Genomic DNA, 25,492 nt, shown 5'->3' with positions numbered 1-25,492 from the left:
CCTCTAGCCATCCGAGAAGAGAAGAGATGGCAGCAAAAGGCCTCCCTCCACCTGTTACCCACATAGAAGCTGACATACCATCTGGAGCAGAAGTATTTAGAACAGTGCCATATGCTTTTATCGTACCAGAGCTAGTAAGTATACTGAATGATTTTGCTGGTTTGTTTGTTTGATTGTTATGGCAAAAATTAAAGGCTATTTCAAATTGATGTGTATGGGGGGGAGGGGAGAGGGGCGGAAATCCAGACCTAGCACATAAAGCTACTGTGGTAAGACGAAAGATATGTGGTGAAAGGTTTACTTCTGCAGTTGCTTACGTTAAAATCATAAGGTCTGTCTCAGGACTTGAGTCAACCAAAATAATGTACAGGTTCCTGATTCATCCCAGGAGGGCTATGTAAAGCCATCTAAAGCACTGTAAATAGCTTCTCATACTTGCATGGTGGAGAAGTTGTTTTATCTTTTTATTAAGGCAGAGATGAGAAATTCGAGAAGTGTCCGTCATTTTCTTCTTCAGAGCTGTATTTCTCTGTCTTTTTTGAAGTTTTCTGGGGGGATCAAAGGTTGTAGACACACAGTTGGCTTTTGTCATACGCAAGTGATTTTCTTAATATTCCTGAGTCCAGAGTCCTGTACATGTATTCCAGTATGACTAGTAAGATTATGTAATTGAAGCTGTACTTTGATATACAATACACTTATTAAGGTCTGTTCATAGTCATTACATCCATCACATACAGCCTGCATCACTCATGCAGATCTCTCTCTTGTATACTTATTTGGCATATTTGTTAATTGCAGCTTCACAGTCACACAGCCATATAAAAGATAAGCTGACATTTCCATTATAAACTTCAGCATTTTGTCTTTATAATTGGACTTGTGCTGAAACTGAGTGCTAATTGTAGAACCATGAGCACACTACAGATAAAAGAGCATGTAAATCAAGTGATACTCAGACCTCAGTGGGGCAGGAGCCAAATTAGTGATCAACGTTACCCAAGAGAGCTACAGTTGTGTGAATTCATTGTTCCATTTACTATAGTACTATAGATTCATATTTAACGGTATGACCGGGGAAATACTTCGTGTATATATTCTCACAGTAAAAGAACTGACCAAGTATTATTATTTCATCAACTACAATTGGTTAACTGATCAGGATGCTTTTACTATGTTATTAATAACTTACATTTGCTAACAATTAAACCACATGATGTTTTAATATCATGTGCTGCAAAGAGCCCCAGGAGATACATTAAAGAGCCACGTGCGGTTCGTCTTAGTATCACTGATGTAAATGATGAAAGGCCTGTCTTTGTGGCACGTGATATCTTTCATTTTAGATACTTCTTTGCTGCTCAGTCTCAATGGAGGCAAGGGTTACGCTTCTTGTAGTATGAACTAGTGACTTTGGACACGTGTATAATTATTTTAAATGACCTGAACTGCCCAAAATTTACAAACACTGTATATTGTTGAGAGCGGGAGGGTGAATATCTTAAGATTTATCCCTTGATTGGATCTCCTTTCCTGGAGATGAGAAGAAGGTATCTCTAAACGAAGAGCTCTTCCGCCAGTGCTCTGTATACACAACAACTGCTGTCTCTGAGGTTTTAAAATGTCACGTTATGTATTGTATACATATTTAGGAGGCATCCTCATTTTGAGACACAGGAAGAGAGAAGCTTAAGTCACAACCCATCACACATGCTTATTGTGCATATGGATAAGGCCTGATATTCCTCTCACACTGCTATAGAACAGGAGTAACTGTGGCCAGAAAGCCTTGATCTCTTGTATACAACAGGCTGCCAACATCACCCGGCCCCTGCACACTAAATCCAACAACCGAAATGAGACCAAAGAAGTAGAGACCACAGGAGCCTAGACTGTGCCTCAGGCAGAGAATAGCAGGGAGTCAGGTGCACCAGTGCAGTGGCAGAGAAACGATTAAGTGAGATGACCTTGGCAAGTAACCCGCACTCCATGCTGCAGAGGCAGGGCAAAAAACCCCAAGGTCACGGCCAATCTGACCGAGGGGGAAATTCCTTCCTGACCCCCACATATGGCGACCAGTTAGACTCTGAGCATGTGAGCAAGAACCAATCAGCCCAGCACTTGAGAGAGAGAATGCTTGGTGCCACCTCAGAGTTGTGGCCCTCCCTGTCCAGGTACCCATTTCCAGCTGTGGCCAACTCTGATTCTTCAGAGGAAGGAGATAGAAAAAACTTCCCAGAATACACTGGGGGGGGAATCCCTTCCTGACCCCTGCTAGTGGCCAGATGAAACCTTGAAGCATGAGCTTTTAGGAACATAAGACATAAACCACAAGTGAGTGACTTTGGCTAAAGTCAATGAGTTCACTTCTCCTCTCAACAATTTTAAACTGATGTTGCTTCCACTGCCTTCAGTGGAGTTTCTCCCAGTTTATACTGGTGTGAGATCTGAACTGGGCCCAATGGAGTTGAAGAGGGAGAGAGAGAGAGAGCATGTATGTGTGGGAGAGAAAATAATACCCAGTAACAGACCCATAATATTAGAGGGTATTACACTTTATGTACAATAAAAGGAGCCCACATGGACACATCACAATGATTTCTTTTGAGCTGCTATAACATGATCACTGTGCCACATCAAAACTTCCTAGCACCCCTATTTCACATTTGTAAAGCATTAAATATGGGATTGTAGGTGGAGCTGCTATCCGTGCTTATAGTTAAGGTTGCCTAACACTTTTGACTATAAGACCCTGTTCAGTTGTTAATAACTTTGCCAAACCATTCGGCTGAGTTTTTCCATGCTTGGTGTTTGCCTCAGGCTGATTTTTATGGGAATGTTTTAGCTGAAAAAATTCCGCCCTTTCCAAAAATGAGGGTAGGAAAAAATACATAGTTATGACCATATTAAAAAAAAATATAGAGAGCTATTTTGCTGAGAAGCTCTAGTACTCCATGCTTTCAAGCAGGGATTTGAAACATGGCAGGGGGCATCACCCTGGTGTCAGGGATGTGCCTATTGCCATCCCTATGAAAATCTGCCAGCAATAGCCAGATTATGAGCCCCTGAGAACTGCAGTTCATACAGGTTCAGAATTGTTAGAGTTTGGCAGCTAAATTCTCCAAAGCTTCCACTGGCGCTGAGCATGCTCTGTCCCCTCACAGCTCCTGTGTGTGATTGGACCATACATGCACCCTCCCCACAAAGCGACTGAGCATGTACTATCCTGGGAATGTTGGAGCTGAGCAGGACTTTTCCTACAAATACTCCTCCTTCCTGGCTGCTGGAGGTGACTGTGGCACCAGGTGCCAGAACTGAGAGCAAGGAGGCAGCACTAATGTGTTCTCTGGGCCCTCGTTGCTGGAGTTCATATGGCACAGAGGAGGAGGTGCCTGGCAGGGATAGGGAGCAGCCGTGTGAGGACAGAACAGTAGCAGGAACCAGGGGATAAGAGCGGATATGAGCAGAGGGGGACTGGGGAGAGAGAGACGGGGGCTGGCTTGAGGGCTTGGGGCATTGGAACAGGGTAGAAGCTCAGGGGAGGGGTGTAGGAGGGGCTGAAGAAGACAGGATTTTGGAAGAAGGGTGGGGAAAGGAGCAGAGGGAGTAGGTGCTTGGAAGGATCAGGATGGAGGTGGGGATGGGGCTGGAGGGTTTCTCAACCTGGGATCATGGCCTAAAACTGGGTCACCAGAATGTTTCCAAGAGACGTGTGGGGCTGCTGCAGCTCTGGTCCTGCGGGGCAGGCTGGGCTTGGCCCCTTGCTCTGATCATTACAAGCTCGGGGGCCATCATGATGACAGAGGGGCTCGCGGGGCCAAATCTGAGTGAGTGGTGCTGTGGCCCCATCCACCAGGTTGCCATGTCTCTCATCCAAATTCGGGGGGGGGCCAAACTCAAGCGGTGCTGAGACCTTGGAGGTTGCAATGCCTGGAGTGGGGAGCCAAGCCCAGTCATCTCTTCGGGACCAGAACGACAGGAGCCACTGCTGCAGGGTGTGAGGGATGGGCGCTACAGCCTCTCCTTCCTGATTCCCTCCTGGCCTCCCACACACCAGAGGGAGGATCCAACCCTCACTCCCCTGATGGGAGGACCCAAACCCCCTGGCCCTTCGCCCCCAGGGGCAGAAGCCAACACTCACACCCCCTGCCTATTTACTGGCTGGCAGCAGTCACAAAAAGTGGCTGCGCCCTAAAAGATTGAGAACCCCAGCAGTAAAGCACACCGCTTTCCATTATTTCTCATGCTCATCATTCTCTTGCCATCCTGGGCCGCACACGCAACGCTGGCATTTCCTCACTTTTGAGTGCTTGGCGTGGCGACCTTCATGTTCTTACCATAGCTTTTGGTGGTTTTGTCTGTACTATTACAGCACAGGGGCAAGGGTGTTCATTAGTTGTGTTATGCTGCTGCTACACAAGCACAGAGAAAGTAAAATACAAAAATGAGGGATGGTAAAACAGTTGATTGAAACTGGAAAAGGCTGGCAAACATAGCAGTCTAGGCACTACTCTGCCTTAGGGCATCTTGTTGTGCCTTGATAGTGCAGGGATCTCTCGATAACACAGGATATTACAGGCCTTGCAATACCTTGTCCAGTTTTCAAGCTTGGGTGCCTAGGATTAGCTACCTAAGGGTATGTCTACACTACAGCTGGGCGTGAACTGCCCAGCCCGGGTAGACGGCCGCGCGCTAGCGCTGCTCAATCTAACTTGCTAAAAATAGCAGCATGTGGACATTGTGGCATGTGCGGCAGCTTAGTCTAGCCACCCACGCTCAGAGTCAGTGGGTTGGACAGGCATGGGTTTGGGCGGCTCGTCTCAGTCGCTGCCTGTGCTGCAATAGCTACCTGGCTATTTTTAGCACACTCAATTGAGTGGAGCTAGTGTGACCCTGCCCAACCGGGAATGGGAGATTCGCTCCCCGCTGCACTGTAGACGTACCCAGATCCCACTCCTGTTGGATTCTTTTCGTTGACTTCAGTGGGAGTTGGCTCAGGCCCGAAATGTGTAATGACACACACACAAAAACCTACATCAAAAAAACAGTAAGGCTAAAGACCAAGGACTCCGAAGTTAGGAAATGCCAGAATCAAGGGTGTCCGTGCAACATTAATTTAGCCCCTATGTGTGTATTTGTTACGATAGTCTTTAATTACATGATCACGTGCTTTTTTAGAGTACTAAGTATCTTACAAAGCACTTTCTATGTTCATGCCCAGCTGCCAGTGACTTCAGTTGCAGCCGTGAGTACTCAGCCCTTCTGCAAACCAGACCTCACGGTCTCAAGTCAGGCACCTAGAAAATGAGGAACACACAATTAGTAGTCACCTGTGCAAGATTTGGTTTCAGTGACTTGCCCAGCATCACACAGAAATCCTGGGGCTCTCCGTCCACTGTCTCCAGGTCCATTTCTTGTCCCCTCTGTAATTCAGGTCAGATTAATTCTGCCTCCATGTGGTTTGGACACCAGCATGGAGAGCTCAGGTGAGACCTCTCTAATCTCAGTTCCTGTGCATGCATCCAAAGCATCCTGCAGGGAGAAGTCAGCCCTAAAATGGAGCATGCTCAGTGCAGGCAGAAACTTCAGAGATTTTAGCTGCCAAACCAACACATCTCTGGTGAGCATGTGCAAACTGCGATTTTTTTCAGAGGCTTATCATTTGACCAGATGTGAGTGTTTGTTTTTTTCCCCCAGGAATGGCAAAAGACACATCTCTGACACCAGCCCGACTCCTCTTTGCCCTTTGCCATATTTCAAGTCCCCGATCCAAAGGAAAGAGATGCTAGAGCATCTCAACAAAATGGTTGTAGGAATTGGGGCAAAACAATGTATTTCCCCCTAATCTCATTTTTGGAAACAGCTGACCCATGTTTGCTGAAACTTTCCAAAAAATTCAGCCTGGGGCAGATACCTAGCATGAGAAATTTCAGCCAAACTGTCAAAGTTTGGCAAAATTATAAGCAATTGAACACAGAGAAATGGAAAGTGGTGGGACACCGTAACTATAGGTAATACCAGCTCTGCCTATACTTTAAGCAACTACATACCCATTTTAAGTAACAAAGTGCTGCATTAGGTGATTATTGATTTTTTAATTTTAGTCTCCCTACTCCATCCCATTCAGATTGAACCGTCTGTAGAAAACGGACATTACCATTCAAGTCCAAGATGTGGTGGAGACGTGTCTTTTTATGTTATGTTGCCATAGACAGAAGCAGCAGGTAGTTTGGGCCCCAGGTCCTTGGGCAGGTCCTTGGCCCCTAGGGTGACAGGTGACCTGGGTCTAGTCCTGGACCTGAAGAAAATGAAGACTTTCCAGAGAGTTCTCAGTGTCAGTGTGTTGTCTGATGCTGATCATAGAAGCAGTCAGTTTGGACAATTCCACTGCTCCCTGGTCCTGTCTCCTCCAGCATATTGCAGTCTGCACAGACTAGCTTCCTTGTTATGCAGACTGGTAAGCCACACGACCTGCCCCTTCTGAGGGTGTAAACGGGAGTGGTACGCGCAAGGCCTCTCAAATGGAACACTCCAGTTTAACTTAGTTTTTGGGGGGATTGTCATACACTGGGAGAGTGCCGCAAACCTGCATAAGATCTCCAAATGCCCACTGGGCTAACAGCCACCAGAGCCCACCACAACCAATGGCTGTGTTGCAGTGCCAGGTGCCTGCAGCCTGATTCACAGAACTGGCCAGCGTCCGTCTGGAAAAACCAAACTGTAGTGAAGAGGCAGGCTTGTTACTGAGACAATCTCACCCTAGAAGGAGATGAGGGAAGACACTGGGTCATGAATCAGCATCTGGCCAGCAGAGGATAAAATGCCATGCAGCGTGCCCAGGAAGATGAAGTGCCGTGTTTGGGGCAGAGACTCAGGTACGAGGAGAGGGAGAGGCAGCTCTGGCCCTCCTGGAGCTCCAGGAATCCAACCCGGGGAAGGAAAGGGCTGTGTTAGGCCTCGGTGACAAGCTTCACCGGGAAGAGAAGCTTGTAAGAAAGGGTCAAAGCAGAGCAGGAAGGAGGGGGTCTGGGTGATCCCACTGCAGCTAGAGGCAACCAGAGGCCAGGCAGGGTGTGGGAAAGCTGATGAGAACTGCTGGCTGCAGGAGAGGCAGAGTCACCGGGAGGCCCGGCCTGGTCAGAGGATGGCAGGGAGGACAACCACTCAGCACTGGAGCCCTGAAGGCTTTGGGAGGCCTGGCCCAGGCTGCAACCCCCATTACCATGAGGAAAGCATTTTCCATGGTCTTGAGATTGTGTGTATGGGATGAGGGACTGTGGTATATGTGAGGGCGTGGGCCTGTGTTACAAGTTTGTACTGGGCCTGAAAAAATTATGCTTGGGCCCTGGGTGAGCCTGTCCCCCCCGGCACGTGAGTGTTCTTGCTGGGTGAACCCAGGCTGGTAGGTGCCCACGTGGCTCTAACAGTTGGAGTGGCGCTTGCCTGTAGGGGTGTGGTGCCTTGACCAGCACTCACAAACACCTTGACTGCGGGGCTAGGGACAATGCAGAGGGGACTGTAAGGGTGGGGATCAGTGGGGAGGGAAGAATTGCTCCTTTCCTCCTCATCCAGCTCCTGCAGGCTGATTGCAAAAGAATGGAAATAACCTGGCGCATCAGCTGGACTCTCTAAGTCTCTCTTCTGTGACATGCATGTTGTTTGGCCATCCTCTCTATGGAGCTTCCCCTTCCACGAGGGCAGGGCCTGTCCTTAGCATTATGGCTGAGAACAGGCTCCTGTAGTGACAGGTTAGCTCATCATTGCAAACGCACTGATTGTAGGATTTATTGGTTTGAAATCCCGGACAGCCCGCCTGCAAGCCTGCTATCTGGTCAGTGATATGCATGAGAGCACTCCTTTCTTACGCATGCCTCCCTGAAACACCTTCTGCCAACAGAGGGTAAAGCAGTGGCTCAAAAAACCGACTTGTTTTGAAGGCGCTGTGTGTGGGTTGAGAAGAATATACTTTATGAAGAGGTGGCACTGATAATAATCTTACCGTGCCCTTCTACAGCATTTTCCAGCCAAGGCACTTCTTAAATATTTACTGACTGAAGATTTGTAATATGCTTGTAAGGCAGGGAAGTGCAGTTAACCCCACTGTACAGTTGGGGACCTGAGGCAAAAAAAGATTAAGTGATTTGCCCAAGGTCACACAGATAGTCTGTGTCTATGGGAGGGCTAAGTATTGAACCCACATCCAACTCCCAGCCTTGCGCTTTTACCCACTAGAAATCCACCTTTGCTTAGAATTAGAAGGTATAAGCCAGGGCCCACTCACCCTAGTAAACAGCTACTAGGGGTACAACAAACAGATGTGCTGCTGAGGCAGAGAAAGTGTGCGTGTGTGGAGAAGGGTTGTTTCTGCATGAAAACTAGTAAGGCCCAGAGGTGTGCAGTGCAAGTGTGCTTCCATTCTGGAGAAGAAAGCGGGAGGACTCTGCTGGCAACTGGAGTTGCTGAGAGAAAGCGGGGGGTTGGATAAAGCATGTTGGGGGGCACTGAAAGAAGAGAGGTGACAGGTTGAGGCCATGTATTATCTCTGTGTGTTTCGCCTCACTTGACGCCTTGGCAACTATGCTTCACGGGAAAACTGTGGGAGCTGCAGGTGTTCACACCTCTGAAAATAAGGCTGTGATATGGGACTCTGCAGCTGTGGGGTGAATAAATGGGGGATCTCTATGGCTCTGTCAGGGCTATGGACATCCCAGTCAGCCCCCGGGAAAAACAGAAAATCTCTTTTCTAAGGAGAAGAAGAAATTTGAAACTTTCATGGTCTAGGCTGACAGTTACGAACTGAGCGTTTGAAAGGTCCTGTCTCCGCTGACTTTCCAGTATAATCTTTGAAAAGTTTTCCTAAAGATCATCAGTATCTCTCTGTCAGCAGTGCTGACAGTTTACCTATAACTCTGCAGGTGCAAATCATCTCCAAACCACATCCTCAGAATGGCTGAAACATTGCCTTGCCAAGATCCAAATACGGAGAAGCAGTATGTTGGGACAGTACCGAAAAAGAAGGCAATCAAAGCCAGATCCCAGAAACATGACAGCTGTAACATTTCCCTTCCCATGTCACTATTGTCCTAATGAAAGTCTCAGTGCTCCTTTGAGATCAATATAAGTCTGCTTTAGCCACAGATCTGTAGTTAAGGTGAGCTATTGTATTTCTGAATTTAATATTTTTAAAGATGAAATGGGTTTCTTTCTCCTCCTGCTCTCCCTGAAAAACCTGTCTGATTGCTCATGGGAGTTTGGTTAGCGCCTCTCTTCAGTTTGCTTCTGGCTTTGTTGCTGGCAATGGAAGGAGAGCACCGAGTAAACTGAAATTAAAATGCAACAGTGGCAGAGGGTGAAAAGTTTAATGTCATATTTTCCTTCGAACTGCTTTTATAGCTCAGGGTGGGTCTGGGAACACCTTTGAAAAGTATGTATTTCGTTTACGTCATTGAGCGGAGCAGCTTTGCTAGAAACAAACATTCAAAGAGCGGGAGAGACGGTGATGTTTTGGTTGTCAGCATTACCATGCCAACCCTGCATGGAGCATTACCTGTGAAATGCTTGTACAAGATAAAGGGTTTGAGTATTCGCAGGGCAGTCACACACCGTGGGTGGAATCCTAGCTCAATTGAAATCAATGGCAAAACCCCCGTGGACTTCAGCAGGGACACGTATCACCTCATAGGTGAATAATTTGGGCTTGATTCTGATGCCACGCCCTTGTGTAAATCAGGAGTAGCTATTGAAGTCAATGGAGTTACAGTGGTGCAGAAAACAAGCTCAGATGTGTTGTTTTTCTGGGTAGCAGGCATCTACTCCACTATGAAGAGGAAGTGGGTGGGTGTCAGATACTGGCTATAAAAGGTGACTTGGCTGGAATGAAATACCTGAGAAACTCATCCAGAGAGCAGAGGAAGAAAATTGCTAGGTTCCTTTCCCTCAAGTGTCATGCTATCAAGTAAGGAACCTGTCAAGTAAGGACCCTGAAGACCCAGCATTTGCTGGCACCATCTCATGATCTCGGAGCCACATCTCAGTGGGTTGCAGCCCACGAAAGCTTATGCCTGCAGAAATTAAATTTGTTAGCCTTTAAAGTGCTACAGAACTCTCGTTTTTTTATCTCAGTATTGGTTCTTCTAAAAAAGAGATGTAAGAAAAGCAACACATTTGCTGAACGAAAGGATCTAAAGCTGTTTTACGTTTCTTGTAGTGAGTGAGATCTTCACTGCTAGCCAGAGACACCCATTTCCTGCACCAGATGTAGCCGGCAGTTCAGTGTGTATGGAGGAGACAGCCCCCACCCACTGACAGGCTGTGGTTTAGCTTCCTTATAGTGGCCTTCTTGATTATTCAGCGTAGCTGGCACAGTCCTCAGTGCTCAGCAGCACACATTATCCAGGGGGCTGCCCGCCAGCCAGGGGTTGCCAGCTTGCAGTAGCATTTGGGTCATGCCCCTCGTTGAGGGCACGCACACCTGCCATGTTCTTCTGTGCCAGATGTGGACTGGCTACAGAGCTTGCTTATACACACCAGATGCGGTCATCGTAAGAGCCTCTAGTTATGGTTGAGGGTCGTTTCAATAAGACCTTTTACACACAGTGCCACCAACGGGCTGAACAGTATCATATGTACCATTTAGCATTTCTTTACATCTCCCCCTTTAAACTCCACATTTCTTCCATTTACACTATCATGCTGTCTTTGAAGTTCAATGTGTATCAGTCTGTTAAGTAGCTCTGAATTGTACTAGTTTTTCTAATTGCAAGACTCGAATGCATAACAGCTTGGTCATCTGGCTGTCCATTAGTTGCAACGAGAAGCTGTGGTTGGTTTGGAATCCTTGAGTCAGCTTCTTGCCTCAGCTCTGTGTGGTTGTGAGAGGAAAAATCCCACTAGAAATATTATCTTTGGGACATCTGCAGGGTACAGTACCGAGCCATATCTCTTTCCATTGGAACCGCTAGGCCTGAAGATTTGGAGGTACCAGTTCCAATGGAAAAAGCTACTCAAGAAATGTTAGTTCTGTGGCTTAGAAAGACAAGATGGATGAGGGAATATCTTTTAGTGGACCAATTTCTGGGGGTGAGAGACAAGCTTTAGCACCCCACAGAGCTCTTCAGGTCTGGGAAAGGTACTCCCAGCATCACAGCTAAATGCAAGATGAAGTACCTTTCCCAGCCCTGAAGAAGAGCTCTGTGTAGCTCGAAAGCTTATCTCTCTCACCAACAGAAGTTGGTCGAATAAAAGATATTCCCTCCCACGCCTTATCTCTCTAATATTCTGGGATAGACATGGCTACAACTACATTGCATACAAGTTCTGTGGCTTGCCCAGTGACTAATGTTTTCCATCTGTCATGGAGGTTCCTAGCTATCAAGATGGTTCTGCTGGTATCTCCCACAGGCTCCCCCTTCCAGGTGTTGGTCTCAGAAATTCTGGTTGCTTTGCTGTATATCCAAATAATGCCTGATCCACTTAATAAAGAGGAGTTGGTTATAGGGCTCCTGGTAATTGCTTTAAATGAATTGTCCAGAGATCTCCCTGTGAATCCCATTACATTGTGCTGTTCCCTCTGCAATACAAGGCCTACTGAATCTCATCAAACTTCTAACTACACTTCCTTGTCGGAAAACCTCTTCTGGGACCTTCCATATATTTTTCTCTCACTTGTGACCTATTTCATCCTTGTTGGTTGACTTCAGAGTCACATCTGACACATGCCCTGCTTCATCATTGCCTTCCTGCTTCAACAGGTTCTGCTGATTTTGCAGGTCGTAGTTTGCATTATTTCTAATTTTTCACTTGTAGCAGAATGTTTCCAAAAATCATCAGGTCTGTTCTTTGTCTTTAAACACAGGCTGTGACAAGGGGAGTAGAAGCAGTATCTGACCAGAGAGCTTTGGCAAACATGGTTCAGAGGAACGGGGTGTGCACTGTGGTAACCAGTGGTACAAAATCCTGTAGGTGTTACGTGGGAAGACCCACAATCTGTTTCACATCCAGCAATTTTTTTCTGTTTTCCCAAAAGAATGAGGGCTTGGGAAGCACCCAGGCAGACAACCCTCCTTAAGCTCATGCAGTATGGTTACTAGAGCTGTGCTGATGTGCGCCTGTTTTTTGGTTTTATCAGAAATTGAAGATTCAGACCAAGTCCACTGGAAGCTTTGCTAGGGTTTGTGAGCACCCCTAGTGAACCTAAACCAGCTCAGGAGGTTCCTTTCAATGGGATCCCACCCTGGTGACTGCAGTTTTGATTTGGGTTTCACTCTGATGTTTTCACTTTGATGTTTTAACCCCCATTCCAAAGAGTAGCTTGTGGACGGAAAACAAAAAAAAAATGCTCTCTTGAGCACCTACGAAGTGTAACTGCAAGTTTCACAAAGCTATAAGACTCTCCGATCCAAAGCCCAATGAAGTCAATGGGAATCTTTCCACTGAGTACATTGGACCAGTCTCTTGTTGGTTATTCATCAAAGAAGACGATCTAGATCTCACATACCTCTTTGACGCTAGTGTAACTCTACTGGATACAGTGGAGTGACCCCTAAATGTTATATGTCTTTATGAGCTTGCTAGAGATTGTGTTCGTGGCTATTTGGGTAAGATAAAGGATGCATCCTGAAGGAAGTAAAGACAATGGGGGTCACTAATGCTGAAACAATACAGGCAGCAAGTCTTTTGATGTATTTTGCTTTCTCTGTGCTTTTGTAGCAGCAGTATAACACAACTAACTAACTCCCCTGCTCCTTGCAATGTAATATTACAGACAAAACTAGCAAAGGCGACGTTAAAAGAATGTGACGGTCACAAAGCCAAGCACTCAAAAGTGAGGAAATGCCAGTGTTGCATGTACAACCCTGGACAGCAAGAGAACAATGAGCGTGAGGAATAATGGAAGGCAGTGTACTTTACTGCAGAGGTTCTCAACTTGTGGGAGGAGGCACTCAGATTGACACAACCTGGTTCGCAGGCCTTAGCAAACACAGGACTTGAAACTACACAAAAATAATAGCCCTGATCTAGGGAGAGAGAGTCCATCTGAGAACTGACAGGCATGAAACGGTGACCAACACAAACAGCCACTGCGGGAGAATTTGGAGTATTTTAAACATATGAGGGTCTCCGTGTGGAAGACCGGTGACACCTGGTAAGCTCGGGTTGGTGGTAGATTATTATTTCTATTTCTTTTCTTCCATTTAATTTTATCCTTCATATAGCAGCCTATAGAATAGAAGGCCAACACATATGCATGTTAACCACCTCCCAGTTTGATACTGTTCTTGAGGCTTTATCCTAGACCTTTACACCTTTCGTAAGGAACGAAGTGTATCTGAATTCAGACCTTTCCCTCCTTTTCCATATGAAAGTTCCTAAATAATTATGGTCTAGGATCTCTTGGCATCCAGAGTTCATAAATTAACCCTTAGACTCAATATAGTCATCAAAGGTTTATAGGCCAAGTTTTACTGCGTGCAATTGGGTCATTATGACTCCTGGCATTAGCTAAAGTTGCATACAAATAAACAAAGGATGAAGTGACTGATTTGCTCACATCTGAAAAATGAAAAGAATCTGCTTGACTCTGTTGAGTTTGCTGCAGTAGTGGGTGGAGTGGGGTGGAGAGCAGAGAGGAAGGGTGCAGGAAAAGTGGGTGTGGAAGACAGAGAGGTCAGGAGGCAGAGTGTGTTATGGGAGTAGTAAGATACGAAGGGCGCAGCATTTCTGAGCAGTTACTCAGTGCCTCAAGGTGGATTGTGCAGCACAAAGATGAAGGTCAAGTGGTTTTGACTGCTTGAAAAGTACAATTAGCCCCTCTAAATTGCCTGTCACAGCTAACAAATAAATAAATGGTCCCATCTTTGCTGCCTGTGCATACCAGAGTGCGACACCCTAGTTGGCCAGAATTAGAACAATATTAGCACTATTTCGCAAGGGCAGCATTCTTCTTCTGCCCAGACGCAATGCTGGAAGCCCATTCTCTCTTGACGTGCACAGGCAGATGAGCGGTCACCACAGGAATCAAAGACCACATACTAGGAGAGGTACTCAGAAGCACTGCATCCTCCTCACGCCTAGCATGAGCCCAATCCAGCGCTTGACGGGAGGCTTTCCCTTAGCTTCCACGGGAGCTGGATGGACCCCTGGCACTTGTGACTTTCAATGGTAGTGACAGGGATGGATGTCAGGAACACAACTGGCTTTGAATGGGACGTTGAATACCCTACTGGTAGAAGAAATGAAAGCTGAGGGAGTGAACTTGAGCCCTGTAGATGTGAACAATGTCTCCTGCACTGTGTTGTTTGTTGTTGACTATTCTTGGGGCTCAGTTCACTCACAGAGGGAAAGAGTGCACGGGGTCGGGATCCATCATCCCAGCCGCCCATCACAAATGGCACAGCCATAACTACAATTATCCACCACTTGGCAACAGAACGAAGTGCTCTCATTGGAACTGAACCACCAGGCCACTGGGTCTGTGGACAGAGCTGTAGATAGGACAGTGATTATTAGGGGATGTAGCATTATCCAGCATGCTACAGAGTCGACCATTGCAAACTCACGAGTGTACGGAACAGAGCTGTGTGCAAATACAGAAAATTTTTGCCCGTTTTCATAACCCTCCACCTTTCTTCCGCACTTCCAAATGGGCGTTTTCAGGAAATTTCACAAGACTTTGGTTTGCCTTCTTTCACAATGAAAACAATGTCGCTTGAAAATGGCCTGGTTTAGCATTATATGTCACAATATTGAATTCCCCTCGGGTTCAAATGTCATTGCTACTTCTCTAAGCCATATTCTTGTCTATGCTATGCTGTACAGGTTCTTGGACCACTGTTCTCATCGCTGTGAGGGCTGTGGAGCACAGACCATCTCCTTGTTCTGTGTTTGTCCAGAGCCTAGCACAACAGGGGCCTGGTCCATGACTAGGGCTTTTAACTGCTACAGTAATATAAATAATATATTGCAATAATGTAGTAGATAAACACTCCAGTCATGCATTAAGTATTGTGACTAATGTACTCTGAACTTTGGAGGCCACGTCCAGCCAGATCTAGTATTCAGGAAGCTAGGCATGCTGGACAAGTTTTGAAAATATGAATATCTAACAAATGATTTCTAAGTCCATGTTGAGCCATCTAAAAAAATGACCTGCTCTTCCAACATACGTAGTTCCCAGCAGCACCATTTGAAATCCTTGACAAAATTGCTACAGACTTCAACAGGAGCAAGATCCAGCCTTGAATGTGATCAAAGTCCTTCAGTACCTTTTGTTTATCTCCATTCATCTGTTGAAGTCTGCCAATCTTAGGATCTAACTTTGTATATATAGTGGGAGAGTGGAAATACAACCTACACTTTGGCGTGAATTTTGTCCGTGTTTCTACATGCTCTATTTCTACTTGCTTCCTTAATAAAATTCCTCTCCACAGTCTCTTACTGGGGTGATATCAGCCAAGAAAAGTAGCATGGGAAGGAACCTTTGCAAGTTTTTGCTCTACAGTATATGCCATTGCCTGGTATTTTGTGACTCCGTTCCAATTCCTCTTCTTGCTCAGCAGACATTATAGATCTCCTGCTGGTTTTCACTTGAGAAATTCCTTGCATTCATATCTATGAGTTCAGCAAGGATATTTCAAAAATCTGACAGGCTGGATTTTGATCACAGAGTAACATACACCAATGATGAATTGTAGAGGACCCATTTGGGGTAAGGACCCAAAAGGCTAGATGCTTATCCAAACTTCTTGAATCTGCCAAGTTTGCTGGAAATCTTGTGGAGAATTGATTGCTTGTGAGATTGCTGATGTTTCTGATCAGAATGCTTTTGTGCCTTTTCCTTGGTATTTCAGCCCAGGCACATTTGGTCCTGTAGATTTGATCTACTTCTAGAAGTAGAAAGTGCAAAAAGATGCATGAAAATGGCAAGTCATAATTTTAAAGTTAACCAGACAAGATTTGGATCTTGAAAAAGGATTGTATCTGTTTTTTTCATAGATTTTTAAGGCCAGCAGGGACCCCTGTGACCATCTACTCTGATCCCTGTGTATTGTAGGTCAGAGAATCTTACCCAGTGATTCCTGCCATGGAGAGAATTATTCTGCTCTGCTATGTATGTGAACATTATTGAGTCCAATAACTTGTGGCTGAAATAAAATGTATCTTGTTTGAGTTTTGGTTGAAGACTTGAGTCAACTCTTACTGGACCTGATGCAATCAGGAACAAAGAATGTAGTTCATACTCACAGGATGGGGTATTCTATTGTTGGAAGCAGTGACTCGGAAAAAGATTTGAGGGTCATGGTGGATAATCAGCTGAACAGGAGCTACCACTGGGATGCTGTGGCCGAAAGGGGTAATGTGATCTAGGGTAACCAGATTTCCCAATTTTATAGGGACAGTCCTGATATTCAGGCTTTTGGCTTATATATGCATCTATTACCTCCCACCCCATATCCTGATTTTTCACACTTGCTATCTGGTCACCCTATGTGATCCTGTAATGCATAAACAGGGGAATCTTGAGTGGGAGTAGAGAGGTTATCTTACCTCTGTATTTGGCATTGGTGTGACCACTGCAGGAATTCTGTGCCCACAATTCAAGAAGGATGTTGACAAAGTGGAGAGGGGTCACCGAAGAGCCACAAGAACCATTAGAAGGTTAGAAAACATGCCTTATAGTGATAGACTCAAGGAGCTCAATCTATTTATCGTAACAAAGAGAAGTATAAGTGACTTGATGACAGTCTATAAGTATCTAGATGGGGAACAAATATTTTATAACGGGCTCTTCAATGTAGCAGAGAAAGGTCTAACATGATTCAGTGGCTGGAAGTTGAAGATAGACAAATTCAGACTGGAAATAAGGTGTAAATTTGTAATGGTGAAAGTAATTAACCCTTGGAATAATTGGGCCAGTGGAAAGGTCAGCACGGATAAATTCCCTCTGGAGCAAGGGGGAAGCAGGAACCGGACTATACACATGGGACAGTGCAGCTGTGTGCTGCTCCTTACTCTGGCTGGATTGCAATGTTACAATCTAGCCCTTCACATTGGTACATCATGAGCTGGATGAAACCTTGTTCTGGTTGAGTTATGTGCACACTGATGTGTGAAGTCACCTATCACTCACTTAAGATAGTTGTAAGAAACACTTAAAGGGCCACGCCAAAAACACGGCATAATGGAGTTTGCCCAGAAACTATAGCACCATGTGGAGAGGGGGTTCTACTGTGACCAGATGTATGGGGGGAAGAAGGAACACAGAGAAAGAAATTGGGAGAAATCAGAGATTGGCAGGCAGCCAGAAGGAACAACTGAAAGCCTGGTGTCTGACCCTGGAAGAAACCCAAGGAGAGGTTTTTTGGTTCCAGCATGGAGGCTGAAAAGTGTATTCTTGGTGTTGTGAGCAAAAGAAGCCATTTCCTGCTGTTTTGGTTCCTTCTGCATTCAGAGACATGGGATTTTGAACAATCTTTGTAAATAAACAAAACTCTACCAAAGAAATACCTGACTCGCACCAATTTCTACTCCCAACTGGAACATCTCCAGTGTCCCAAGCTTTGACTTGCTTCTCAGGTTGGAAATGGGCAAGAGTTATAATGCCAACAATGCTTAGCTCTATAAAGGCTCCTCTGCACAGGGTCATTCCAATACTCTTCTCCCAGGCGTAAGATCTTTGGAACAGGGGCTATAATTTACCAGCTGTGTCTACAGGGCCTAGACACTGGTGTGACTGTAGGCACTGCTATCATACAAACAATAATGAGTACAGACCTGGGCCTGGCGTATTGTTCCTTAATATTGAGGCAACCAAGATGATGAGAAATGCCATGTATGAACAAGAGTGAAACTGATGCCCTAAATAAAGTTCATTGCATTTCTCATTTTGTTTTTGGCAGATATTTGGTTGCTGGGTCTGGATCCTTGTGGCTGCCACCACAGTGTATTTCCCTCTGCTGCAGGGATGGGTTATGTACGTCTCGCTGAGTTCATTTATCTTCTCCCTGATGTTCCTGCTGTGTTACGTGTTTGGATTTCACCAAAACAGTAACTCGTGGAAAATAGTGGTAAGAACACAATCAATTATTCCGGGTGTTGCTCTCGGTGGTGGCTATTCTTATTCCTGCGGCTGCCTTTCAGTTTCAGGTCTCACTGATCAAGCAGAAAGTTGGCTTCAGAATTGAATGTCCATATGTTCTGCACTTTCTGATCTTTTCACACAAAGGGTCCGGCAGATGGAATTGTCCCAGGTCATTCTGCGATGTTCTTACTGGTTCTTTTTTCATTTCTTCTAACATTGCATGTGAAACTGATGCAATTCAACTAGAATATAGAAAAAAAGCAAGATGCAGGACCACCTGAACCCTGTGTTGTTGGGTTCAAACCTGTCGGTGCTTCCTTCAGAGCTACAAAATCAGTTGGTTAATATAGGGCTGTGGGGTGCCCCGGTGTAGTTAAGGCTGCAAAAGAGTTTTCATTATAATTTAGTTTCACATGCTCAAAGCTTATCATTTGGGCTGAAATGGGGTAATTTTTTTTTTTTTTTTTTGAAGTTTGAACAAAATCTTTTTAGTTGTTTTTAAATTATGGGAGAGAGAAAGGAGAAAAGAAAATAATGCAAAAACTCTAGCCATGTCCTCTTGAGCAGGGTAGAGCAAAAACAGCTGAAGATAGCGGCATGATAAAACTGGAGCTCTGAGGTGCTACTGCTGTGATAATAGAACAACAATAGCCTGGACTCTGTGATTTCAGACGGTTTGCGATGTTGATTTGTCTGCAAATTCTAAGTGTGACAGGGTCAGACCGGATGGCTAGCAGAGAGTGCAAGAAGGCCAATATATAGCCCCAAGCTCAGCAAGTCCCTTTTCCCCTGGTAGCTAAGCAGGGGTTATTCCAGGTTAATTACTGCACCTGAAGCCAATCAAGGCCCCACCCAGGACTTGTTAAAAGCCTTCCCTCCAGAGAAAGGCTGTGGCTGGAGTGAGGAGAGCTATCAGAGAGTGTTTGAGCAGGGAAGATGTTGTCAAAAGTCAGGAGGGTTTAGGAGAAGGAGCAGAACACTGGCAGGAGAGATCCTTGCAGGTATAAAGACTGGGGGAGGGAAAAACCTTGCCCAAAAAGGGCAAAGGACTTTCCTGGGCCTGGCAACCTAAGGGAAGAGACCCTGCCAGAAGGGAGCGATTGAACAGGACATTTGGTTTGGCACTACCATGTCCAGTGGGGCTGTCAGGAGTTAAGAGATTCCCCTGGCAAAGAGGCCAGGAAGGGTCCCTGTCTGAGCAGGCTGTGGACATTAAGTCAAGGGGCATGGGGCAGTAACCCAGGGAAGCTAGCAGTTTTCTTCAAGCCACAACATGAGGCTGCTACTTGTAGGGTCCCTGAGTTGGGGCCCAGAGTTGAGGGTGGAACTGGGGGCCCCCCACCCCTTATCGGCTATTCACTGGAGGGGCAAGAGCCCCAGTGAAGAGGCAAGGGCCTGTGAGAACCGGAGACAGGACTGGGAGCCTGCAGGGAGCAGCTGTATTACTCTCCCCCACCACTAGAGATTGGAAGAACACTAAAGGGTGAAACAGTTCCCTGACCTACTGCTAGAAGGAAGCGCTGGGCCCACCAAGGTAGAGGAAAAGCTTTGCCACATAAGGTATTGCTTAAAAGAAAGTTTCATTCTTCTTCTGTTGCAAAATAAGCCATCCCAATGTAACCTGATGGGCAACTGTACTTAATCCAGTCTTGGAGAAAACTCCCTCTGTGCCCAGACAAGAGCAGCAGAAATGGTAGGAATGTGCAATGCCCCATCTATCCTGCTTATCTCAAGTTGGACATGCAGGATTTCCAGCTATAGCAGCAACACCTCAGCCACGTTGAACGTATGCAGCATTTTCCATTCTTGTTTCCTGCTGGATAAATGCATAGCCTAACATGTTGCCTTTGAAATGCCAAACTCAAGAGGACAGTTGGTGCGGTGATTAAGGCATGAGATCAGGAGAACTGGGTTTAGTTCTTGGCTCTGCTACAGAGTTCCTTGGTGGCCTGCTGTATGTCTCTCTGCTTCCCATCTGTAAATTGGCTTTATAATACCTCCCTGCCTTATGGGGATGTTATGAGGTTAAGCTAATTGTTTTGAGGGTGTGTTCAGATGATGTAAGTCATATAAGCAGATGTATAGTAAATATATACAATAAAATATACAAGTGAGTTGATGCTGTTGAACCTTAACTTGGGCCTTTTCTAACTTTTTGTGATTTTAATTGTGCAAACGTAACATGCCATTAATGTATTTTTTTTGCTTATTAATATTGTGGCATCACTGACTCTAACCTCTGGGAAGACACTTTCATTCTAAAGCAACTCTTTTAAGTTGCTTGTGACTTTCAGAAAGCTTCCTCTTGGGCTTGACCGGTCGTCACATACCTGGTCCCAGTGCAAAGGAGAATTAGTTGTGGTGTTGAAAACTTGAGGAAAAATTGTTCCAGCTGTTTTTGAGTCATGCAGACCTCATCCTTGTCACTTTTGTAGAACTGAAAACCAGACATTGGCTAGCTGAAGGGACATGGCTGTGCTGCTAAGCTGGGAGTATAGCTGTTTTGTAAATGAGGAGCTGAATGTGTATTTCAACATCACCAACCTTCCTCTTCTGTCTCTTGTTTTGAAGGATAGTCTTTATCATGGAGCCACTGCAATTTTCTATATGAGCGCTGCGGTCTTACAAGCTAATGCAACAATCCGTTCGGAGACTGAAGTGAATGTAAACTATATTCCTCTTTACTATCAGCTCAATGTCGCTGCCACAGTAAGTTGAATGCTTAGAGTATTGGTTAGCCACAGTTTCTTGTGGGCACTGCTATTTCCTGTATAATTTCAACGTTGCTGAAATTTTTCAGTTTTTGTTGGAAAAATCAAACAAAATATTTCAGGTCAGGTCACCACAAATTGAAACAGTTTGGTTTGTCAAACCGAACTGAACCATTTAGTTTCATATCAGTGTGACATTTAATCTGTCTGCCTGAGCTGCCATGGTGCTTGATGGAGTTGTATTTGGAAGCCTCATGGCTTTATTCTCCCTGATGGGCTTCCTGGCCAGATTGTTTCTCCCATAATGTGCCACAATCTCCCCTCTGGCTGAACAGCAGTAGGGTATCATAGGATCCCATGACCGCAGTTTAACAAGGGAAATGTCCTCCAGCCAGGGAGCCCAGCCCACATAGGAAAGTGGGGGCACGAAGCACCTGAACTAAAACTCCCATGGGGCACAGTGGCGGCTCAGGCGCATGCACCAAGACAAAATGTTTCAACATTTCTGAATGAATATTTTTTGGAACTTTTTGGTCTGTGAAATTTTGATAGTTTGCCTTTTCCTCACAAATGCAGACAGGAAAAACAGAAAATTCTGACTTTCAGTCAACTTTGCCCTTGGGCTTTCCCATGGTTAGGGTTTGAGATTTTATTCATTAATTGGCTGAATCATTTTAAGGAAGAAAGGACATTGGTGGGGTCAAGAAGCACATAGATCATCATCAGGCTGAAATCTGTAGAGTAATTTCATCACCCAATAATGTTCTTTCCATTTTTCCTTTCAGTTCTTTGCTTTTATCACTACTCTACTGTATATTTTACATGCCTTCCACGTCTACTACCATTGAAGACTGCAGTAAAAGAAGTTGGGTGGACAGAAACATGGAACAAGTGACATCTGGACTTTGTGTACCTAAAACAATGGTTTAATTGGATTAAGAACAGAATTCAGTGTACATTTAGGTCATTTGGAGCTAGGCAATGCGTATTTTAATTTTAAAGGAGATTTGTTTTATAAATCTGTATTGAAATCTTAATTTGTATACAATATTGTGTATTTTCTGACTGGAAACAGTATAGGTTGGGGAAAAGCTAGTTCAAGTAACCCTACACATAATACTGACACCTTCTCTTCCCCACACATCGCGATGTATCAGCTTTTGGTCATGTCTGGCTGTTTGATCACGTATTCTGGGGGCAGCGGTTGCATGAAATAACTTATTGGACAATATAAAGGTCTCTTTGTTTTCTTATGACAGCTGCTTTGTTATGTATTGTTGTTTTAGTTAAGTTTCTCTGTCATTCCAGTATGATTATAACTATGGCTCCTCTGAGCTAGTTTGCACATCTCCTTGTGTAGTGAAACACCAGTCATCTCCGTGACTAGCTGGCCCAGTCTCCAGCATCTGCTTCCTATGTTGCAATTCATCCTTGTGCAGAGAGCCAGTACCAGAGCTATATTCCACTTCAGTCCCATTTATGCTTTTGGGGTGAAGTCCTGGCCCCACTGAAGTCAATGGCCAAATTCCCACTGATGTCAGTGGGGCCAGGATTTCACTGCATGGTCAGAGTCTTGTTTTATGAAGCCAGGACTCTAATTTTCCATACAGAGGTATTGGCCAGTGTGACCTCACAATTTGCCCTAAGTGGAGACCCCGGTGCCCAAAGGAGATAACTGTAAATGGAAGCAAACAGCCAGATGGCAATTCCCAGCCTTTCAGGCGGTTGTGAAGATACCCTAATTATTGTTCCTAAGTACTTTGAGATCCTCAGAGGAAAGGCACTGGAATGGCATGTGAGTATTAATCACAGTCATTATTAATAAGCAATCTCACAAGCAGGCATCTGTTATCTACAAAAATGTGAGTGTCACGATTGTGGGATGAAAGCGGCATCCATGGCTCAGCACTTTACTTGCTGGTGGTAGATTGTGTTATGCAAGTTGCAGGGGAATTGCCATAAATCCCACAATGCACTGGGGATCTTCAATAAGACAGCTAGGGCCTATCTACACTGCAATTAGACACCTGTGTGCTGACTTTTGGCTTGCAGGGCTTGAGCCAAGGGACTGTTTAATTGTACTGTAGACTTCACGGCTCTAGGACCCTGCGCCATGGGAGGTAGCCAGGAGTTCCAGCTCCAGCCCGAGCCTCTAAGTCTACACTGCAGATAAACAGCCCAGCTGCCTGAGCCCCAGGAGTCTGAGTCAGCTGGCACGGGCTAGGTGTGTGGTTTTTTAACTGCAGTGTAGACGTACCCTCAGTCATGGTGAGCTGAGGTGGGCCAGCTCCTCCGTGAAGGAAGACATCAGCAGCCTTCATTTGTGCCTCTGCACACGTACCAGGCATGACTGTACTTCCTGTCATCCCTGGGGCTGTGACCATGGAGCACAACCGACCCCCGATACTATTCCCTGCTGAGGGAGGGATGGCAGGGAATGGAGGGTGATAGATACAGAGGTTCCAAGGCCAGAAGGGACTGCTGTGATAATTTAGTCTGGACTAACACGTGCCACAGGCCATGGACAACCTCTCACCCCTGCCGTGGACACTAGAAGCTGAAGCCAAATTCTGCATGTGTTACTTTAGCAAAACTGCCATTGATAGGCAGGGAGGGCTGCTGGGGGGAGCCCCAGACCCTCCACCTGCCCTGGGCAGCATGCCCCAGGGGTGGGGAGACAGGTTGGGGGCTGTTCTTGGGCACTCCAGCCCTCTGCCCTTGTAGGTAGAGGGTCTGGGGCTCCCTACAGCGGCCTCGGCTCACTGGGCGGCTCTTACCAGAGCACAGCTCCAGCTTCCAGCCTGGCCAGGGGATGGGGCCTCAGGGGCAGGGGTAGGGCCTCAGGGGAAGAGTAGCAGTGGGGGGCAGGGTCACAGAGGGGGTGGGGCTCCTGTATATGTTCCGCTTTTGTCTTTTGAAAGCGTGGTCACCCTACACATCAGAGTGACCCTGAGATTCCCCAACTGCCTTCTTAGCTGTGATCAGAGCCCCAGCCTCAGCAAATGTCAACTGAAGTCAGTGGAGCTAGCCTGACTATTACCAGCTGAGAATCTGACCCCAGCTCTTGAGAATGGAAAGACCTTAAACCCACTGGCTGTCAATGCCCCTCTGCAAAACTATAGTGGCAATCTCCATCCACATCCTCAGGGCCTTGTGGGTAGCTATAATTCCCCCATCCATCCAGAGGCCTTATGGGTAGCTGTGATCCTCCCAACCCGCCCCAAGCTCTTGTAGGTGAATGTGACTTCCCCCCCCCCCCCAACCTGCCCCAGGGTCTTGTGGGTAGCTGTGATCACCCTTTGATGGTTCTTGGGGTACCCAGAATTGTGAATCACCATGGTAAGCCCCTGCCTGCAGTGAAAGGGAGCCTTGCCTGTGGTGGTGGGTGTCAGCTCCCTGATGCCACCAGCCTATTGGCCACCCAAACACTCTCCTCTGGGCTATACCAGCCCTGTCTTTACCTTGCCAGTCAACAAGAGGTCTACCTCAGTCCCTGAGTCCCCTTGAATCATTCCATTGTGATAGCCAGCCCATGATACTGGCTGCTCACAGGAATTCCAGATCCTCTGACCCCCAAAGGAGCAGTGTGCAACTATTTACTAGTTTTACCTTAAACCACGGCTCCTGTAAAGGCACACCACACTTGTAATAAAACAAGAGAAGGTTTAAGACTAGAGATTCAACGAAAAACAAGAGAGAGGGTGGAAACGCATGCTTACAATACAAAACAAAATAATAAAACGTGAATGAGGGCCTACACTTAGCGCTAGTTCCCATTCTTAGCTAATAAAGTTGTTTTTCCACTCCAAAGTTCAGTCTGTTGCAGAGCTGGCTGGCTTTAAAGGAACCAAGCTGAAAACCCCCATGCTGCGGTATACTGAAACAATCTTTTTTCACTTTTCGTAGACAGAGCGATCCCATCTGTTGTAATGTTCCTTTTTTACCCTCAACTGGTTTTACTTGTTTTGCATTGTAGATGGACATGCCATATTGTAAATCTGTTCCCAAACTGCCTTGCTGCAGGCCAAGAGTGAAGCATGGTTGGATACATTGTTCAGATCAGTTTGTGTGCAAAACCAAACAGAGGGGTTTTTTGGCTGGGTTATTTTAGTGGATTCAGGAGCCCATCACAGTAGGTTCCTTAGTTATATTCCAGCTAAGTCTAGTTGATAAGTGTGAACTGGAACCAAGCTAGCTCCAACATGATTTAGCTACAGGCTATATTGTACTTCTCACTACCCCTCGCTTTGTGTTTGAGCTGAAATTTCAGCCCAATGGAGTGAATCAGTTGGAATTCTTCCCAACATTGCCCACCGAACGTTCCCTCGTCATTAATTAAGGCAGCCCCTCTTCCATAGGATACATTTAAAATAAACAGTCACACACTTGCTATGATCATTTATAATCCATGAAAGCTTGCTATAGTCTAAAATTTTGTTTGTTACTATGCTACCAAGAGTGATGCCTGAGGTCACAATATCTGTACTATAGCATGGGAAGCCAATATCAATACAGCTCTGGGCCCTAACGGCATGGTTTGGCCATATTAAAATGGCATTAGAACAGTTCAGCTGCTGCAGCGTTTGAACACAGAACTTAAACTCTGTCTTGTCACAAGTGCAGAAAGACGGTGTGAAAACACTGGATAAAGTGAAAGACTGTCTCTTTGTTTTCTAAGAGGCTATCAAGGGAACTAGTCACC

The 25,492-nt window shown here is 45.8% G+C and overlaps 1 protein-coding gene across 1 annotated transcript; it reads left to right on the top strand.

The window, feature by feature from the left end:
* On the top strand, positions 1–23,057 carry MALL (mal, T cell differentiation protein like). Its single transcript, XM_067532827.1, has 4 exons — positions 1–134; positions 17,898–18,065; positions 20,651–20,788; positions 21,576–23,057. Exons 1-4 carry the CDS (start codon positions 27–29, stop codon positions 21,636–21,638), a joined length of 477 nt encoding a protein of 158 aa, XP_067388928.1. The 5' UTR covers positions 1–26; the 3' UTR covers positions 21,639–23,057.
* Positions 23,058–25,492: the final 2,435 nt, after the last annotated feature.

Source organism: Emydura macquarii, unplaced genomic scaffold (assembly GCF_026122565.2).
Source record: "Emydura macquarii macquarii isolate MOO-44397 ecotype Brisbane River unplaced genomic scaffold, CSIRO-AGI_Emac_v2 contig_3305, whole genome shotgun sequence".
Classification (NCBI taxonomy): domain Eukaryota; kingdom Metazoa; phylum Chordata; order Testudines; family Chelidae; genus Emydura; species Emydura macquarii.
This window is presented reverse-complemented; position numbering and strand designations above follow the sequence as displayed.

Coding starts and splice junctions, on each gene's coding strand:
- MALL (XM_067532827.1), top strand. CDS start 27: ATGGCAGCAAAAGGCCTCCCTCCACCTGTTACCCACATAGAAGCTGAC. Junction 135..17,897: donor CTTTTATCGTACCAGAGCTA/GTAAGTATACTG, acceptor TGTTTTTGGCAG/ATATTTGGTTGCTGGGTCTG. Junction 20,789..21,575: donor AGCTCAATGTCGCTGCCACA/GTAAGTTGAATG, acceptor TTTTCCTTTCAG/TTCTTTGCTTTTATCACTAC.